We start from the raw sequence: 19245 nt of genomic DNA, 5'->3' as shown, positions 1-19245 counted from the left end.
AGACGCTGCCATTTTTCCTCACTGCCGCTGCGCTAATCTGTTCTCCCTACGTGCCCCATTTCATACTTTTGGAATATGCGTCACAATTCACCTCGGGGCTTTAAATGCACAGCAGGTGTTGCAAAATGTCCCCTAAATTGGCACCCTGGTGGACGCTTAATGCATTCTCTATAGGTAAGCAATTTCCTGACGTGTGATCCGCCCTCGAGGGGTCCGTCGCTGTGTGGGTATTTTTTCCACCAATGCACACGCACAACTCAGCATGCTTTATCTTGCGAGCGCAGGCGTGGACTTTCAAGGAGACAGAACAATGGCGGGCACTGAGACAAGGGAACTTTTCACTCTGATTTCTCAAATCGCACTCAGCTCACACGCCCACGCCGCTCTCCCAGTTTGCAGGCTCCGCGGCGATGGCAGCCATGTTGGTTGACTACGCAGGAGACTGCCATCGGGTCAGAGCAGAAGCGCAAATTCAGGCGTTCCCGGATGAGATTCATCCTCTGCTCGGATAACCAACATTGCCTCTTCACCCTCTTGTTTCTTCCAGAGGTCCTCCACAGGTTCCATCGATTAATCGAATTACCAGATACAAATTTACTTTGCATTAAAGTTTATTGCAAATCTTCCCCCCCCTAATTATTATTTCGTTGTTTTCTAAAGTTTCAAAGGCCACTTCTTGGCCTCCTGTCAGTTTCTCTCGAAAGCCATTCAGTCTCGGGATGTTTGGTGTCCCGATGTCATGTTTCCTTTTCGTCCTCACTCGGGGCCTGATTTACTAACATCCAGATAACGGACGCTAAATTGCGTGTGCGCCGTTAATGGGTGTGTTGCACTTGAGCTGCTAAGATCGCAATCTTTTACTAAGATCCCAAATTGCACTGCGTGTTCTCTCACTCTAACACTGTGTTTCCCAACCTTTGTGGAGCCACGACAAATATTTGACATTCGAAAAAAATCTCATGGCACACCATCAATCAAAAATGTCTGCCCGTCACTGAACAACACTGGCATACATAGAAGACCAAAATGGCTTTGCTGATATGTCGGGATAATCTTTGTTTCTGGCATTTCGAAAATTTTTTACATGAGAATAAAAGATCAGTTGTACCCGTCGCCTACTATGGCGAGGGCCATAGTAAGCACGCTAACGGTCACGCACAGCGTTGCCGGTTTGCAGCTGCCTTTCAGACGCGGTATTTAAAGATATAAAATCGGCCACTGCAATTCGTCTCGGGGTTCTTAAATCGAACTGCGCTGCAATTTTGCCCGTTTGGCAGACGCAATCCCGAGTGCGCCCGCTTTCGAAGTCCATCTTCCACATCTGTCTGTGTGAGCGGCCAGATATGCGCCTATTTTTGCACACGCAAACCTTTAGTATATCAGGCCCTCTGAGCTCATTCCAGAGGCCCTCGGTGTACGCCTGCCCTTCGGTTCCGCTCTTAATTTACCAGAACATTTTCAAGAGCGCCTGTTTTTCGATGGTCTTCTTATAATCACCTAATCATGTTTGCAGCTGGCCTTGTTTTGAAGTTCTCCCAACGTGTGCCTTTCAGATGTGCTCGGACTACGAGAGGAGTCTGGTCCAGCCCGCCTATGAGTACGATTCGCTGGGCCCTCGAGCTCTGCCGGAGACGCACCCGCTGCTGCAGGACTGGCAGGTGAGGGGTTAAGCCATTAGGAAGTTTGCTTGCGCGCTCTTCTGCCAGAGTGGCTTGATTCAGCTCCTTATTATTCCTCGCTCTCCCAACTGGGTCAGACAGAAGCGTGTTAGGGCTCCACTGCGGGGTTGTTGATGAGAAGTAAAAAAAAAAAGGCGTATCGTGCATTTTTGTGGTCGTGCGCCTGTGTGTGTGTGTGTGTAGTTAATGCCTAACGCGGGTTGGTAAAACACTCCCGCTTAGCACGCTTTGGACAGCTGGAGATTTGGATTGTCATGGAAATGTCTGGTTTTGTGATGGAGGGCCAGACAAGACAGGAGGTGAGCGTTTCAAGGGGAGTGGGAGAGCGTGCACTTTCACACCTCCCTGCACGCGGGACGTGAGTGCACATCACGAGAGAAAGTAACAATCCCGAGCTCGTTTTGGGGCCAGCAGCCGGAGGGGGAGCCTGTCAAACTGTGATGAAGTGCCCTCCGTCCGCACCATCTTCCCAGGAAGCGTTTCCAGGTCGTGGCAAATAAATCTCGCAGGCGAGCATTTATCTTAATGGGTACCTCTGTTCTCCTTCTGTCAGCTTACAAACGGCACCGTACGGTTGCTGCTCAGTCGCACCCAAAGACGGGCCAGACCCGATAAGTCGACTCCTCATATTTAGGATGGCTGCGAGAGCTGGGGATGAGGAGGAAGAGCCGGCCGTTCGCCAGGACCTGATGAAGAGGCAGAAAAGGATGAGGCGGGAGCAGCAGGCGTGCCCAAATAATTGTTTTCACTCTCGATGCCCTCAGGCCAGCAACCCGACCAGACCCAACGTCGAGGAAGGCATCGCGCTGTTCGCCACCCTTCTCAGTAACAAGCACTTCCTCATCACCTTCGTCCACGCCTTAGAGCAGCAGAAGGACTTTGCCGTACGAGACAGGTAACCTTCTCCATCTCGCTCTCGTTTCGATTTAGATTCCGATCTCATCGCACTGATTGTTGTGCTTCTCCTGTTTCCTTTTTTTTTTTTTTTTTTTCCCCCCCCAGCATGAGCAAACAAAGCAGTCCCTGCAATGAAAAGTGTTGCTGTTATTACTGTGTTTAAAATAGCGGTGTAGGTTTAAAGTAGGTAACTCAATGTGCTTTCGATGATTAAAAGCATTCTAAAACAAAGAGCAAAATGCATTTTGGGAAAAAAAAGAAAGTGCAGAAAACATCTTAATATAATTTAAAAACAAAGAGACTAAAATGCACAGCACTGTAACCTTTACAGGTGAACGTAATTTGACCTTTTCAAAACATTTGAACACGCGTCCGCCTGTTGAATGTTTCAGTACTTCTTGTACAACTTGCTGTTCAACAACAAGGCAAAACGATTTGAGCCATGAATTGACCAACACATTTCCAAGGACATCTGCTTCTATGCCTTTCTGTGACTCTTCCAGTCTCTCTGTTACAACCCGCTGACATAGAAATAAACCAAGCTGTACTTCATATTATGCGCACTTTATTATGCGAACCTCGACAGGGACGATTTGATTTGTGTATCTGCTGCAAGTGACAAACAAAACAATTGTGGGTCCTGTAGCCTTCTATCCGTGTACTTGCTTCCCAAAAGTAGGAGGACATTCCAGAGACATGTTGCTTTTTAATGCTCTAGCTTCAGTCTGCTGGATCTTAAGAGTCTCTATAAAGGAAATCCCCTTCACTTCTGGACTCAGTTATGCAGATACTCCATACATAAACGCAGAGTGAGTCCATAGGCGACATCGAGGATGACCGACAGCCTCGTGCTCGCTGCAAAGCTGCAATAACCTCACACTGACGCGGCAATTTGCACATTTGTACTCATCGCCGGTCCTCTCCTCGTGTGTCTTCTCACCATTCAGGTGCAGCCTGGCCTCCCTGCTCACTATCGCCCTCCATGGCAAGCTGGAGTACTACACCAGTATCATGAAAGACCTGCTGGTGGACCTCATTGACGCTTCAGCCGCCAAGAATCCCAAGCTGATGCTGCGTCGCACCGAGTCCGTGGTGGAGAAAATGCTTACCAACTGGATGTCCATCTGCATGTACAGCTACCTCAAAGTGAGGATGAGCACGTTTGAGCGAGCTCTGACAACTTTGCGTCCAAGTCGACACACTTCTCAGTCAACCAGCTCACGGTAATCCGCAAAGTTTGAATCGAGGCAACCAGACGCTTTTACATTTCAGTTTTACATCTTAGGTGGCCATCCCTCCCCCAAAGATTCTCTCATTCCATGGGAAGAGTGGCCACTCATGAGCCATTTTGCCCGCAGGCAGGTGAATGACACGCGATAGAAACATGGTCATTCACCAGCCATGCCTGGCAGCGGCAGCAACAACAACAACAACAACTCTATTGTGAACAAGCCCTTGGGGACACACACACCAGAGACATAAATAAGGAGACTTAAAGTGTAAAACGCCCCTAAAAAAATATATTATTGTTATTTTTCCTACTGACATGCATTTTATTCTCATTTATGAGGGCTGGACTTAAACTGCATATGTTTTTCTTGAGTGTATGGTATAAATTCTGTGAACAGAATTTGAGACAACAAAATTAGCCGATGCAAAACAGTTAGCATTAACATTAGCATGCTAGCGATTACCATTTTAGGTCACTACCATTCAGCTTCCTCATATATCATGTTTATATGTACATTACACGTCTAATAGTGTCTTAAAATCACTTACAGACGCTCCTCTGTCGTTTTTGGCAAAGTTTATCATTGGCCCAACACTGCGACCGTCTGCAATAAATGTTTGTGCGGTAAACATGGACAGTGGCCAAACATAGGGCGGTGTAAATATGGTTTTCTTCATATTTTCTTATTGCCTCAAGGCAGACATTTTTGTGGTCGACTTTTTTTTTTTTCACAGCCCTATTTTCACCAACCAAGAAGAGTCGAGTTGCCTCAACTCAACGTTTGCAGATTTGACAGGCTCGATCTCCACAAATACAATTGTAATGCTCGACTACACTGCGTTCGGTCCTTCTTCAGGAAACGGTGGGCGAGCCTTTCTTCCTCCTGCTGTGTGCAATCAAGCAGCAGATCAACAAGGGCTCCATCGACGCCATCACAGGCAAAGCGCGCTACACCCTCAACGAGGAGTGGCTGCTCCGCGAGAATATCGAAGCCAAGCCGCAGGTCGGATCCTCTCGTTCCCTCGCTCAACTCGACTGACGGCAGGAGTTATGAAAAGAAAACGGTGCTGAAATGTAAACTGCGTACGTTTCATAACATCGCGCACCTATGTTTATTTTTGCAGAACATCAACGTGTCCTTTCAGGGTTGTGGCATGGACTCGCTATCTGTCAGGGTTATGAATACTGACACCGTCTGCCAGGTGAAGGAGAAAATCCTCGAAGCCTTCTATAAAAACTTGCCGTTCTCCCAGTGGCCCCGAGCAGAAGATGTGGACCTGGGTAAGAGCAGCCTGTCTCTGATTATTTTCATTCTCTCCCCTCGCTGGCCTTCCGAGATTTGACAGTCTCCTTTGCAAAAGGTCAATTCCGCTCATGAAGCCCCGCTCACCCGCGGCCGCAATAAAATAAATGACAGGATACATTGAGGCGATTGTGCAGTAATAATCACAAAAATGATTGCTTCCAAAAGCCACGGAGCCCACGGCGCTGATTTGATTAATGGCCCGAGAGTATTTCAGCCGGCCTTGACGTCCAGAGTCACAGCATGCCCGACCTCCGTCTCATTTTGTTTTTTTCCCCCCTTCTCCTTCCTTCCAAATGTGGACGGAAGTCCTCCCGTTTCTTTCTCCTGACTTCGCCTCTGTCACCTTTGCAGAATGGTTTGACTCCGGCAGCAACAGCAAACTTCTGCAGGACCTCGACAACTCCTCAGTCATGGAAGACGGGCGCAAGAAACTCAACACTGTTTTCCATTACCAGGTGCGTGCGTGCGTGAGAGAGTGCGGTGGTGCGGGTGAAGGTAAGAGCTGTGTGTAAAATGTGTCACTGTAGACCACTCTTCCTTGTTTTGTTTTTTTGGTTTTTTTTGGTGGAGGTGTTGTTTGTTATCTGTTTGCATCGATCAAGCAACTGACATATTTCGAGTGTCCGTTCCTTTCATTTATTATTCAGTGTTTATCTGAGACAATTGGCCAAAAGTAAACCTGGAATTCTGTGAATGCTTGCTCACGACATTACAAGTAATGCTCATTACTTGTAATGAGCATTCTTCTTTGGTGAAAGTATAACAGACTTATCGACTTATTGTTTGATTGCTGCATATGCAAAATGCAATATACCAGATCAATATTTAACCATTTGTAAGCTGCCAACGAGAGCCAGATGCCTTCTAATGTGTGTTACAGTGTGTGTGTGTGTGTGTGTGTGTGTGTGTGTGTGTGTGTGTGTGTGTGTGTGTGTGTGTGTGCGCGTGCGTGCGTTTCCTTCAGCAATTTGATGCAAAATCAATGTTTTACTTTCAAAGTAATTCTTAGAATAATTTATCTGGGCATCAGCCCAGTGGACGAGCGGTTCGCACATCTGCCCCACACGTCTGAGGTTGAGGAAGATTCATTCTTTGAAAACTCAAAATTGTCCTCAGGTGTGAATGTGGATGATGTGAGTGCGATTGATTGTTTTGTCAAAAGTGCCCTGTGATTGGCTGGCGACCAGTCCAGGGCATACACTGCCTCTCATCTTACATCTGACCCTAAAGAGGACTCGTGGAATAGAAAATTGACGTATCTGTACAAAAAAATAAGATGAAGATATTAATTACGTTGGCTGGTTTTTGTGCTTTTTTTGTTTTTTTTGTTTTTGTATTTGGAACCAAATCTGACTTGCACCTTTGGTCATGCAATTCTGAGTGTATAGATATTTAGCATGACTATGTTCAACGATCATCATCAAAGTGTGCATGCATAAATAACATTGAACAAGTGCTATGTCGAATTACGAGCTTGCAAAGTCTAACGAAATGATTCATTTTTTCATGATTGATAACTTGTTTTGACATTTAACAGACACTTGTTTTGACATTTCATGGCAACAAAAACACAACCAACACCCACTAACCATCTGCAGAAGAAAACAAGCAAAGAAAAAGCAGACAGGAATGTCTGCGCATGTTTGCTTATGTCTACGTTCATTTGTGCGGGAATAAACAGACACTGGGCGACCCTCTTACCTTTGACCTCTTACCTGTACACGTTAAGTGCTCTGTTTAGTTTTGCTGAGCCCCGGGGACGCGGCAGTGAAAGCAGCGAGCCGCCGCGTGTGCTAACTGTCGCGGGTCATTGGCAAAGCCGCACAATCCCTTTCAGCGTAGGCCGGCTTTAGAGAGGCCGGCCGCAGCGCAACAGCAACGTCCCCGGGGGGCTCGCTTAATGACACGGCTCTGTTGCACCGACGCTCACCTCTGCCCCTGTCACCTCCGTCTTCTCCCGTCTTTCTTCCTCTAGATCCCAGAAGGGGCGTCGCTCGCCATGAGTATGCAAGACAAGAAAGAGAACGCCCTGGGGAGAGGTACGTCACCTTCAAACGCACGCCGACGCTCTGTCACTCTCATAGCCGCTTGCACTTCAAACTATAGTATGGAATCGCTATTGTCATGGCAAACCCAGATCACCTATATTAGTGGATATTATTGGATGGCCAGCCAGGACAACTTATGCTACCTGTCCATCTATCTTCCTATCTACCCATCAATCCATCAACAAACACTCCATTCAGAGTCCAGCTTGGCTCACAGCTTCCGACTTCATCCAGACTAAAATGACCCCGACGCCTTTTTACTAGAGACCAGTTTACTACATGCAACCTTTTGAAGTCTCATTATGTAGGCGGCGGACCCATTTTGGACGGGTCGCGGACAGCGACGAATGAAATACATGTCGTCATATTCCAAATTCTTCGGTACAATACAGAACCCTTACCAAGTTCCCACATGAACATATTTGGTAAGTGACAGGAAATGTTACTCACTTGTGCTCGAGTCAGTTTATGCCTCTGGCTCGCAGGCGTCATGGCTAAGCAATTTTGGCAGTATGTCAAAGTCATTGGAAACTGCGTTTAAAAATATAACTTAGTTTACATTTGTTTTCCGAGGCTGTTTTAAAACAAACAAAAAAAGGCTTTATTGTGTGTTAACGTTTATAAAAGTGGGTCACGACTTTGTGAAAATAGGAGAATGCGGGTTTCAGGGTGACAAAAGTTGAGACCCACTGATTTAGAGTCTTCACTCTTCAGTGAACTGACATGCATATGTTTGGAATGTGGAAGGAAGCGGGGGGTACAAAGAGAAAACAAACTCAGTAAGAACACACCAAAAAAAACAAACAAACACAGGCAGTCCTCGGACTGGTTGGCAGCCAATCACAAGGCACCTGGGTTGTGAAAACAAGCATTCGCATTCAGATCTAAGGACAATTTAGAGTCGTCCACGTGTTTGAAATGTGGAAAGAAGAAGCCAGACTACCCGGAGAAACCCCACATAAGCACTGGGAGAACATCCACACAGGGTTCAAACCCCCACCCTCAGAACTGCCAATGCGCTAACCGCCGTTTCACCGTGCCGCCAATCAGTACCAAACCAGAGCTGTGTACCAAATCTGGCTGCGACTTGAAAGCATCAAGGTGGTGTTATAAGCCTTTCGAGCTCCCTCGCTAATGTTAAAACCCGGTGATCGGTGTGGAGGGTCTGGAGCGAGGCCCGCCGGGCAGCGGCACCATCTGGCAGAGTGGGCCGCACATTCTCACCGTGAGCGCAGTGATCGAGCGTCTTGTGTTCGCCCGCCTCGGCGCCCACACGTGCTCTCATCACGTATTCGCACGTTGCTCCGGCTCATCGTTTGCGCCGCAGATCTAAACAATTTGTTTCGTTTTTTTTTATGGGTATCCACACTATAGAGTAGTGCTTTGACGCCGCTATATGCGGAACGTCATGTGAGCAAACCTGGGAAACGGGTTAGCGGACTACCTGCGTATGCCGCAATAACGGGCAAAACAAAAGATTGATGACACGTTGGCTTGAACTCGAACTTGCTGAAAAATCAAATTCTTCACGGCCAGAGTCTTCGCACAAAAGTTAAATATATCTACAGTGGCGCTGGTATTCACAGATTTTTTTTCAAAGACGTTTTTTCAATTTGAATTTCTTTCCATTTTTTTTTTTCTCTTAAGGTAGTGAAATGCCCTGGCACGTGGGCAAGGAGAGCCACAGTCGCCGAAGCACTTTGAAACCTTTATTTAACAGAACAAAGAGTCAAACACAAAATGACTCCCAACGAACAGATTCCGGCCAACCCGAGCCCCTTAAACTCACCGACACACAAATATCACAATGTATGCGTGTGACTTTCAGCTCGACGAAGCCGTCTTTCTTGACATCCTCTTTTATCGACGCGTTCCGAACATATCTCCGGCGCTAAACGAGGACGGTTGGCCGTATGTAAAGCACGGCGCTCGTCTCACCATTGTCTCATCTGAGCGTCTCCACAGCCAATCGCAGACTTTGTGTGTGTGTGTCTCTCCCAAGCTCCTGCTCCATTCTCCCCTTTCACTCGTAATCTTTCTTCTTCACTCTGCCTGACAGCTCCCCTCCCGCCCACACTCCACCTTAATCACTTTCTCCTTTTGCATCTACTCTTTTTACCTTCGTCTCCTCTCAACGTCTTTTCTTTTCTTCCTCCCTCCGAACTGTCACCTGCTGTCTGCTTCCCTCCACCTGTCTTCTCTCATTCTCTCTGTTGTTGATTGCACATTGTTTCTTTTTTTTTTTTTTTTTTTCTTGTCCCTCTAGTCAAAGATCTGGACACGGAAAAGTACGTCCACTTGGTGAGTAACTGCTCCGAGATTCTAGAAGTGCTGTCTTAGTGTTGCTTTTGCTCTGTGTGGAGATTGAGAGAATGGGGGGTGAATGGAGGTGAAAAGGAAAGCCGCCGCGAGGAAAGAGCGGCGCTAATGCAGCTTAAGCTCTTTTCTAACCGTCTGCCAAGATATGGGCCCTTTGACTTTACAATAATGAGTTCTTCGGCATGCAATTTGCCGGGTGAATAGTTCGTTTTTAAGGGCAGATTTGTAGTCTTTCTTGACACTAGGCTGTACATTTGCATTTAGTCCTGGCCGGGTGTGCAAGTCAGATACATGATCTTGTACACAGCTAGCAGCAGATATTTCCTCACTTGTTTATATTATGTTCTGTCTATCCCGATGTGGTTTGTGGATCGCGTGTCTAACGCACGAAACAGAGAAATTCCTCTCAGCTACCGCGGAAACATAGGGGCATTCATTTAGCGTCCTTACGAGGGGCTATACGAGCAAGCGATGGGCTCAATGTGGAATTTCAGCCTTCTTGGTGTTCCAGGTCCTTCCGCACGACGAGCTGACGGAGACCAGGAAGTCGCACAGGCAAAGCCACCGCAAGAAGGTGCTGCCTGAAATCTACCTTACACGGCTTCTGTCTACCAAGGTGAGGCCCGTCCTGACACTTTTTGACAAGACACTCACTAAAAGCAGAGGAAACACGCACACAATAAGAAATTCTCCAAAGTCATTGTGCAATTTCCGTTGTCCTTAAACCCATTTTGCGGTGTCTATATTTTGAACCTCTTTGTCTTTTCTTCCAAAGGGAACTCTCCAGAAGTTCTTGGATGACCTGTTTCAGGCTATCCTCAGCATCCCCTGTGAACAGCCCCCACTAGCTGTGAAGTACTTCTTTGACTTTCTGGAGGAGCAGGCCGAAAAACGAGGCATCACTGACCCAGACACTCTGCACATCTGGAAAACCAACAGGTGAGCAAAGCGAACTCTGTGATGCGAGTCTCTCGGTGCTTCAAGTTCCAGCTTTTAAAGGCGTTCCCCTGCGTTCCGCAGTTTGCCGCTGAGATTCTGGGTGAACATCCTGAAGAATCCCCAATTTGTCTTTGACATTGACAAGACGGATCACATGGACGCATGTCTGTCCGTCATCGCGCAGGCCTTCATCGACGCGTGCTCCATTTCCGACCTGCAGCTGGGCAAGGTCAGCACCTAGCCTCCTCTACCTCGCTTGCCACTCCTCAATGCAAGCCAATCTGTCTAAAATCCAGCTTTTGCCGTACCTAACCCAATACAACAAACCAACCTGCCTACACTGCCTACCGACAAAATGCCTACATATCCATCTACCTTCTTACGAACAATCTGTACAGGTACTTTTTGATTTGGTACAAAATTTGCATAGCATGCAAAACATCGACCAATCCGGTTTAGCCGATCAGATCGGTGGAAAGTCTCACACGCATGCATACATGCAGTCATCAATGTGATTCTTAGTTCCTAAAACTGCAAACCACCACTTCGACTTGGTGAGGTGCAGTATTTGAAGCTCTACCAAGCTGTCAGACGTCAACGTACAGTATAGCGGAAGTAGCCTCCTGGTTCACAAAGGCCGTGCATGTATAAGACAAGGTCACAAACTCTGACCTCCAGAATCTGTCTACGAACCCCCCCGAGCCATCAGACTGTCAGCTCCATCTAGCTCACCTTGTCTCATTTCAGGCAGGCCGAGTGATCCAAGGTCCCGAGCACCAGGGATCTGGCTCGTGGCTGTGCACGAGTGTGTGTTGACTCGCGTGTTCCGGCGTGCATGTGTGTGTCTCAATGTGTGTGTGTGTGTGTGTGTGAGCTCAAATGTCACTGTCTTCACTGTTCACAAATGTGTCTCATCCTTCCGACACTGTGACCCTGTGAACATGCTCTGCTTCCTGTCTTTCCCAGCCTGACTTCCTTCCCTGGAGGGACTCGAGCAGTCAGCAAATGATGCTCCTCCTTCACTCTACTCCTTTACTTTGCTGGCACTTTTTTACCTTTCACTTTTTTTTTTTTAACGCAGGAAGCCCTTCTTGAGGGAGCACACCCTTATGAAAAAAATAAATAAATAAAATAAAATCTGGGCTTGGGAACAGCACTGGGAACTTGGGAACAGCACCACGCCATCTGTATGAAAGACAGCAATGTGTACTACGACACTACCAGTGCATATAGAGTATATATATGAGATTGAGATTCTTGAGATGGCAAAGTTTGGTTAGCTGTAAAATATGAATTAAATATTTCACTCTTTCTGTCGTGAATCTATTTAATATTTTAGTTTCACTTGTTGAAGGTAACTACAGTGTTCCCTTGCTATATCGAGGTTCACAAACTGCAGATTCAATGCATTTCTTTTTTCTCATATTCGTATTGCACATAATTCGCCATATCGTGGGAGTTTGAGTGCATGCTTTTTTTTTTTGTGGTAAATAAACACTTCCTAGCCTAAAACATGAAAAATTAAAAAAAAAAAAAAAACAATACACATATTATAAGGAATACAATGTACATAGTGGACAGTACTACTGTTCATTACTGTATGGTTAGGAGTTTAAAAGGTTTTCAAGAGTATATAAAGTGTTTGTAAGAGTATGGTAGAGGTTAATAGGAGTGTAGAAGGTTCTGCACTTCTGAGAAGGTTCATACAGCTTTAAAATATGTATAAATAATCAAAAGAAATATGTGGTCGCTACTTCGTGGAGTTCATCCATTGCGCGGGTGGTCGGGAACCCAACCCCCGCGAAAAACGAGGGATTCCTTTTCCACAATAGTCAACTTTATTGAGACGTACCTGACCCGTACAGGGTGTCACCAAAGTCACTGTACACTTACGTATCGTATCATGCGGCCAGAAATGAAGCCATCAGCATTTGACAGCTTGGCCTTTGCACTTTTTGGAAGCGTATTCCTTCTCACCAATTGACAGTGTTGCAAAATCGTTCCCTGGCAAGACATTTTTGTGTCCCCGACTGCAGTTCAGCGCCGGTTTGAGAAGCTTTATGGCCGTCCCGCTGCCCCAACCCGTTGTACAATTTACGCTATCCATGGCAAGTTTCTTGAAACAGTATCTGTTCTTGATCAACCACGCTGCGGAAGGCTTGCTACCACCTCCGCTGATGAAAACACGAAACTTTTAGAGCAGGCGTTTGCACAAAGCCAGGGAACGTCTGTCCGGAGGACTGCGCGAGAACTCAACATCTTTTGGGACATCCTTGGTCAACTTTACAGTACACGTAAACGCGGGCAAAAATGTGCGTCTGCAGTTTGGTCATCGCCGTTGGGCTGCGTCCTAAAGGTTTTCTCCTGCTTGTGAAGGCGCCTCCACATTTTCTGGAAGTGGTGCACGACGGGCTCAAGGCGGGGGGCAAAGCAGGGCACACAGGGTCCGGATTAGCCACATCAAACGAACGGATGCACCCCGTTTCCACGGAAACCCTCTTATCTGGCAAGAAGCACACTCTCACAGGGGTGAGAGGTCACAGGGGGGTTGGCAAACAGATGGGCGAACGGCGGGAAGTGACCTCGCAAACAGGAAGCGAGCGGGTTCCCTATCACAAGGAGCTACTTTGCCCGTTGAGTCAGCGCACGCACGGACAAACATAACACAAGTGACACAAATAACTCATGACACACAATTTTTGTGTTGTAAGCACATTTGCTGTGCCCCCCCACCCAACCCCCGCCCCCATCCCTTGTCCTACTTTTTCCTACGCGTCCCCTTCCTCCATTCGCTCTCAACTGCAGTCACTATTAAGAGCCCACACAAATGTGCCCACAACCGACTTTTAGTTCTACTTGAGTGAGCGCCAGTGTGAGAGCAAGGCAAGAAGTGGAGAGAGTGGCATGAAGGGCACTGGAATGTTCCGTCTCTTCCTGCTCCATCCCTCCGTTGTCTTCACTCAGTGGGGCAGAAAGTTGTCCATTTGACTCTGACTGTGGCGCCCGCTCACAAAATCAAGTTTCAGCGAAATGTCCATTTTGACAGGATTCTCCGACCAACAAGCTGCTGTACGCCAAGGAAATCCCCGAGTACAAGAAGAGGGTGCAGTGCTACTACCAGCAGATCCAGGAAATGGCGCCTCTCAGCGAGCAGGAGATGAACGCCCACCTGGCCGAGGAGTCTCGAGTGAGTAGCGCCTTTCTTTGCACGCTGCACAATCCGTAGACGTTTTAGTCTGATGGCAGAACCTCCGCTCTGTTTTCCAGAAGTACAGAAATGAATTCAACACCAATCTGGCCTTGACTGAGATCTACAAATACGCCAAGAGATACAGAAACCAGGTAGGAGCTCCTTTACATCATCCGCTGGCCCAAGCGTAGCGCAAACAGACAGATATTAGATATACTCTTCATTGGGAATCCCGCTAGAGTTCTCGGCAGGACAAGCCCAGGTGCAATATGATTGATGGCTCCATGCAGTCCTGTGTGGATGTGACAGCCAATCATATTGCACTGGGGTTTATTCCTCTCTCAGCTCATCAGTATGGCACTAATATTAGTCGTTCTCGGCAGGGGATAAAGGATATATGAATGTGAGTAGTTGTATATCGTCAGTGCGGTCAAAGCACCGCAACATAGATGCAAATGAGTGTTAGCATGAGGCTAGTTGACCGAAAGGTTAGGCTGTGTGGTTGTTTTAAATTCACAACTTTGTTTTATGTTTAGTTTGACAATAACCTTCAGATGCGAGTGGCATTGAACAGTTTGAAGCCTCTTTTCTTTTTTTTCTTTTTTTTTTTTTTTTTTTTTGGGATGAAATGGCCCCTATTTGACAAACTCCTGCTGTCTGTCAAGTGAGTAGAGTTCACTGCCACTGTACAGCGCTAACGTCTCCAGTTGGAGCTCGCAAGTCAAAGTAAAAAAAAAAAAAAAAACTTATAAGTTTGCTCACTCATATCTGAAGGCACCACTGCACTCTTGTTGTGTGTGTGTGTGCCTTTCAGCTTAATTACAGGATATAAAAACAGTTTATTTCTTTACATTCTCTTTTATCATTTTTTTTTAAATACAATACATTGCTGTTTTTACTTATTGTATCAAAAACAGTACGGCGTTTTCTGGGGGCCTTAAAAAGATTAATGGCATCTGAACGGGGAAGAAAAACTAAATAAAGGTCGTTTGACATAATGAAACTTAATTAAACTCAAGATACCAGCGTGCCGAGTAGCTGTTACGCCTCGTGTAAGATTTGGCTTGGTGATTCATAAGATTTGCTCGGTGCTGGCCCCTACTTCCAGCCCCTGTGGTTCTCCCCCATGATTCCTTTCCGCTGGCGTGTGCGCGGGTCGATTCTGTGGAGGAGCTCGGTCCCGACGAGCGCTCCTTCGAGGAGCCCGACAACACCGAGCCGCTCGCTCCTCGACAAACGCGCCGGGTGAAGAATGACACCTGATTGGCCCTCCTCTTGCCGCAGTTGGGCTTACGATGCACGCTGACGCTAAGCACTCTCGACATCTTAGCGACTACCGTGCACGAACAACTTGGCGGCAGATGTTGCTTTTGTTAGATCTGTGAAGCGCTGAGGCTTTTGCGGTGCGGACCGCAAGCACACAGGAACGCAATCGTTCTCCGTCCAGCCAGGTGGTCGGCCTTCCTCCCTCTCCTTGTTGCACAGGTGGCAAAAGTACTCACTCACATGCTGTACTTAAGGAAAAGTACACATACTTCAAAGCAAAAAAAAAAAAAAAAAAAGACTAGACTTGTTGGTTCAATTCCTGTACTTAAGTAAAAAGAAAAAAGTACTGATTAGGACTGTCACTATCGAATCTTTTAGGATCGATTATAATCTATATATACGGCGGTTACGGAAAGTGTTCAGACTCCCTTACAGTTGTCCCTCTTTGTTACATTGCAGCGATTTGTTAAAATCATTTAAGTTCATTTTTTCCTCATTAATGTACACACAGCACCCCATATTGACAGAAAAAAAACGGAATTGTTGAAATTGTTGCTGATTTATTAAAAAAGAAAAACTGAAATATCACACAGCCATAAGTATTCAGACCCTTTGCTGTGACACTCATATATTTAACTCGTATATTTGACATCCTTGAGATGCTTCTACACCTTCATTGGAGTCCAGCTGTGTTTGATTATACTGACTGGACTTGATTAGGAAAGCCACACACCTGTCTAAATAAGACCTTACAGCTCACAGTGCATGTCACAGCAAATGAGAATCATGAGGTCAAAGGAACTGCCTGAGGAGCTCAGTGACAGAATTGTGGCAGGTCACAGTTCTGGCCAAGGTTACAAAAATATTTCTGCTGCACTTAAGGTTCCTAAGAGGACAGTGGCCTCCATAGTCCTTAAATGGAAGACCTTTGGGACGACCAGAACCTTTCCTAGAGCTGGCCGTCCGGCCAAACTGAGCAATCGGGGGAGAAGAACCTTGGTGAGAGAGGTAAAGAAGAACCCAAAGATCACTGTGGCTGAGCTCCAGAGATGCAGTCGGGAGATGGGGAAAAAGTTCTAGAAAGTCAACCATCACTGCAGCCCTTCACCAGTCGGGGCTTTATGGCAGTGTAGCTCGACGGAAGCCTCACCTCAGTGGAAGACACGTGAAAGTTTGCTAAAAAAAAGAAAAAAAAAAACACCTGAAGGAGTCCAAGATGGTGAGAAATAAGATTGTCTGATTAGAAATTGTTGGCCTTTATTCTAAGCGGTATGTGTGGAGACAACCAGGCACTGCTCATCACCTGTCCAATACAGTCCCAACAGTGAAGCACGGTGGTGGCAGCATCATGCTGTGCGGGGTGTTTTTCAGCTGCAGGGACAGGACGACTGGTTGCAATTGAAGAAAAGGAGAATCCGGCCAAGTACAGGGATATCCTGGACGGAAACCTTCTCCAGAGTGCTCAGAACCTCAGACTGGACCGAAGGTTCACCTTCAAAAGAGACAATGACCCTAAGCACACAGCTAAAATACAGAAGGAGTGGCTTCAGAATAACTCCGAGACTGTTCTTGAATGGCCCAGCCAGTCCTGACTTAAACCCAATTGAGCATCTCTGTAGAGATCTGACAATTGCTGCCCACCAACGTTCACCATCCAACCTGACAGAAGTGGAGAGGATCTGCAAGGAGGAATGGCAGAGGATCCCCAAATCCAGGTGTGGCAAAACGTCTTGCATCATTCCAAAAAACACTCATGGCTGTATTAGCTCAAAAGAGTGCTTCTACTAAATACTGCGCAAAGGGTCTGAATACTTATGGCTGTCAGATATTTCAGTTTTTCTTTTTTAATAAATCTGCAAAGATTTCAACAATTCCGTTTTTTTTCCTGCCAATATGGGGTGCAGTGTGTACATTAATGTGGAACGAAATTAACTTAAATGATTTTAGCAAATGGCTGCAATATCAAAGAATGAAACATTTAAAGGGCACTGAATACTTTCCGTACCCACTGTATATGTATGTATGTCGACCACCAAAAATTGGTTGACACAAAAATTTCTGCCTCGAGGCAATAAAAAATAATAAAAGAATATTCGTGGCGACTGGATCTATGTTTGGCCACTGTCCGTGTACATCGCACGGACATTTGCTGCAGATGGACGCAGTGTTGGGCCAGTGAAAACTATTGCCAAAGATGACAGAGGAGGATCTGTAAGTGACTTTTAAGACACTGTTAGATGTGTAATAACGTGATGTTTGAATGAGCTGAATGGTAGTCAACATTTTTTGACCAAAAATAGTCATCAGTAGCGCGCTAATGCTAATCGCGATTGATAACCATTTGGCATATCGGCTAATTCCGTTCTGAACACAGATATAATACCATACACTCAGTGCCAACATATGCAGTTGCAGAACAGAAGTCCGTCCCTCATAAATGAGAATAAAATGCATGTTGGTAGTAAAAAACATTTAAAGAAATAATAATTCGGATTTATTTTTTTTAACAAAGTGCAAAACACCATGAACTGACTAAAAGAAGTAGCATCGATGTAGCGGCTATTTGGACACAAACGATGCAGCAACACGTAGACAGACACTATAACAATAGTCACAGGTATGTATTATTTAACCTCTGCAAAAAATAACTTATATTTCTGCAGCTGACAGTCACTTAGTTGTGAAACTCTTCATTTGTCTGTATTTCTGAATTAGAATGCCCCCTGGTGGCCAAGGTGCACACACCAGAAAGAGCACAATATAAATAGGCATTGAAGCATGAGATCATGATGCACAAACTGTTAAATTATTTACATTCAATTGAATTACTTATTACTCCGTTTTTATAAAGTACAACGCTGTAGAGTGCAGTGTTTCTTATTTAAAAACCTGTGACCAAAGTTTTTGTTGAGATTTTTTTTTGTGGGGCATCTTGACGGCTTTTCCGTTCATATCGCCGGAGAAAGATGATTTGTCACACGACAAATTCAACTGGTAACAACTCCATTGGTAGTCGGTGACTTCAGGACACATCCCACCCAGCGCCTCAAAGTCGGCCTTTTGTTGCGCTCTGTTGTCCAGGTGGCGAACGCCCTGGAGGCCAACCCCACCGCCCGTCGCACGCAGCTGCACCACAAGTTTGAGCAGGTCGTCGCCCTGGTGGAGGACAACATCTACGAGTGCTGCAGCGAGGCCTGAGCGTCCGTCCGTCGGCCGACCGGCCGTCTCGCCTCGCTCCTTACCGGCCGAGGAGGCCGCGCATCGCCCAATTAGCCTTCGCCGGCGTCGTTGCCATCCTGCCAAGTGTGAAACGTAGCGAGGAGGCCTGCATTTGAAACGGTTCCCTACGCGTCCGCCACAGCTGCGCTTTAAAGGGAACATGTAGGATGAAGCTTTTGTACAGTTAGCTGGACTTAAAGCCCCGCTGGTCTTAATGCACTGAACCCTTCCCCCGAGGGAACGAGCCAATGATGCACTGTACTGTATTATAATGTCCATAGCAATATTTATAGATGTGTTGTAATGCTTTGACGTGGCCCGTCCGTCCGTCCGTCCGGAGGTTAGGATGGTGATAAAAGTCGTCCGTAAAGCCTGCAACGTTCTCAGGTGTGACTCACCACCGTCAGTGCTTTGAACATTTTGTCCCAATGTGCTTTGCGGCTGAAGCGGAGAGAAGTGGAGCAGCTCGCTGGGAAGAGTTGCCGTCCATGCGCATCGTTCTGACCAAACTAGAGGGAAATGTACATTTATGACAAATGTGTGATCTCCGTATTATCTCAAGACAAGTGTCTCATGACTGTATTTGTGATGCCAAATGATTTGTGAAATAAACAACAGTATTTAGGGTTTGCTTGTGTCCGTTTGGCGACGCCGACGTTTGTTCTACTAAATGTCACACGTCAGTGTTGGGGAGTAACTAACTACATGTCACGAGATTATGTCATTTCATTACAAAAATGTACGTAATTGTAATCCATTACATGACGGAGAGAAACTGTGTAATTGATTTACAGTTGCTTTTAGAACCTTCCATGATTATAATTTTACATATATTTGAAAAATAACTGCAAAAGCTCTGATTGTTTCTTTTTTTTTTTTTTTTTCTCCCCGTATCACGTCGTCTTGTGATTGGCTCTCTGGTCGTGCTTTTCTGCCTTTGTCTCAAACATGTCGTATTTTTCCAAATATGACCATAAAGTGCCACCTTGTGTTGAAATAAAAGATTAGCCTCGTAGTTACAGTACACTTATGAACACAGAAAAGAACATTGATTTTATTTTTTTTAACAGTTTCATATTTATCATTTTTTTACTTTTTATGGAACATCCACTTATTTGGGTTGTCATATCACGCGATATTGTCTAAATTAT

The 19245-nt window shown here is 46.0% G+C and overlaps 1 protein-coding gene across 1 annotated transcript in view; it reads left to right on the top strand.

Moving 5' to 3' along the window:
- Window positions 1-18723, top strand: part of plxnd1 (plexin D1) — a 78584-nt gene extending 59861 nt beyond the window's left edge. Inside the window, exons 23-36 of the mRNA XM_061673572.1 lie at window positions 1554-1658; window positions 2444-2574; window positions 3524-3722; window positions 4664-4810; window positions 4932-5088; window positions 5465-5568; window positions 7089-7152; window positions 9428-9462; window positions 9992-10096; window positions 10256-10419; window positions 10501-10648; window positions 13466-13606; window positions 13687-13761; window positions 17957-18723. Of these exons, the coding sequence (XP_061529556.1) occupies window positions 1554-1658; window positions 2444-2574; window positions 3524-3722; window positions 4664-4810; window positions 4932-5088; window positions 5465-5568; window positions 7089-7152; window positions 9428-9462; window positions 9992-10096; window positions 10256-10419; window positions 10501-10648; window positions 13466-13606; window positions 13687-13761; window positions 17957-18073 (1692 nt within the window). The 3' untranslated portion in view covers window positions 18074-18723. The remainder of the gene's footprint in view (window positions 1-1553; window positions 1659-2443; window positions 2575-3523; window positions 3723-4663; window positions 4811-4931; window positions 5089-5464; window positions 5569-7088; window positions 7153-9427; window positions 9463-9991; window positions 10097-10255; window positions 10420-10500; window positions 10649-13465; window positions 13607-13686; window positions 13762-17956) is intronic.
- Window positions 18724-19245: the final 522 nt, after the last annotated feature.

The sequence above is a fragment of the Phycodurus eques genome, chromosome 1 (assembly GCF_024500275.1).
Source record: "Phycodurus eques isolate BA_2022a chromosome 1, UOR_Pequ_1.1, whole genome shotgun sequence".
NCBI classification, from domain to species: Eukaryota; Metazoa; Chordata; class Actinopteri; order Syngnathiformes; family Syngnathidae; genus Phycodurus; species Phycodurus eques.
The sequence above is the reverse complement of the archived record's forward strand: the minus strand, read 5'-3'. Positions and strand labels throughout refer to the sequence as shown.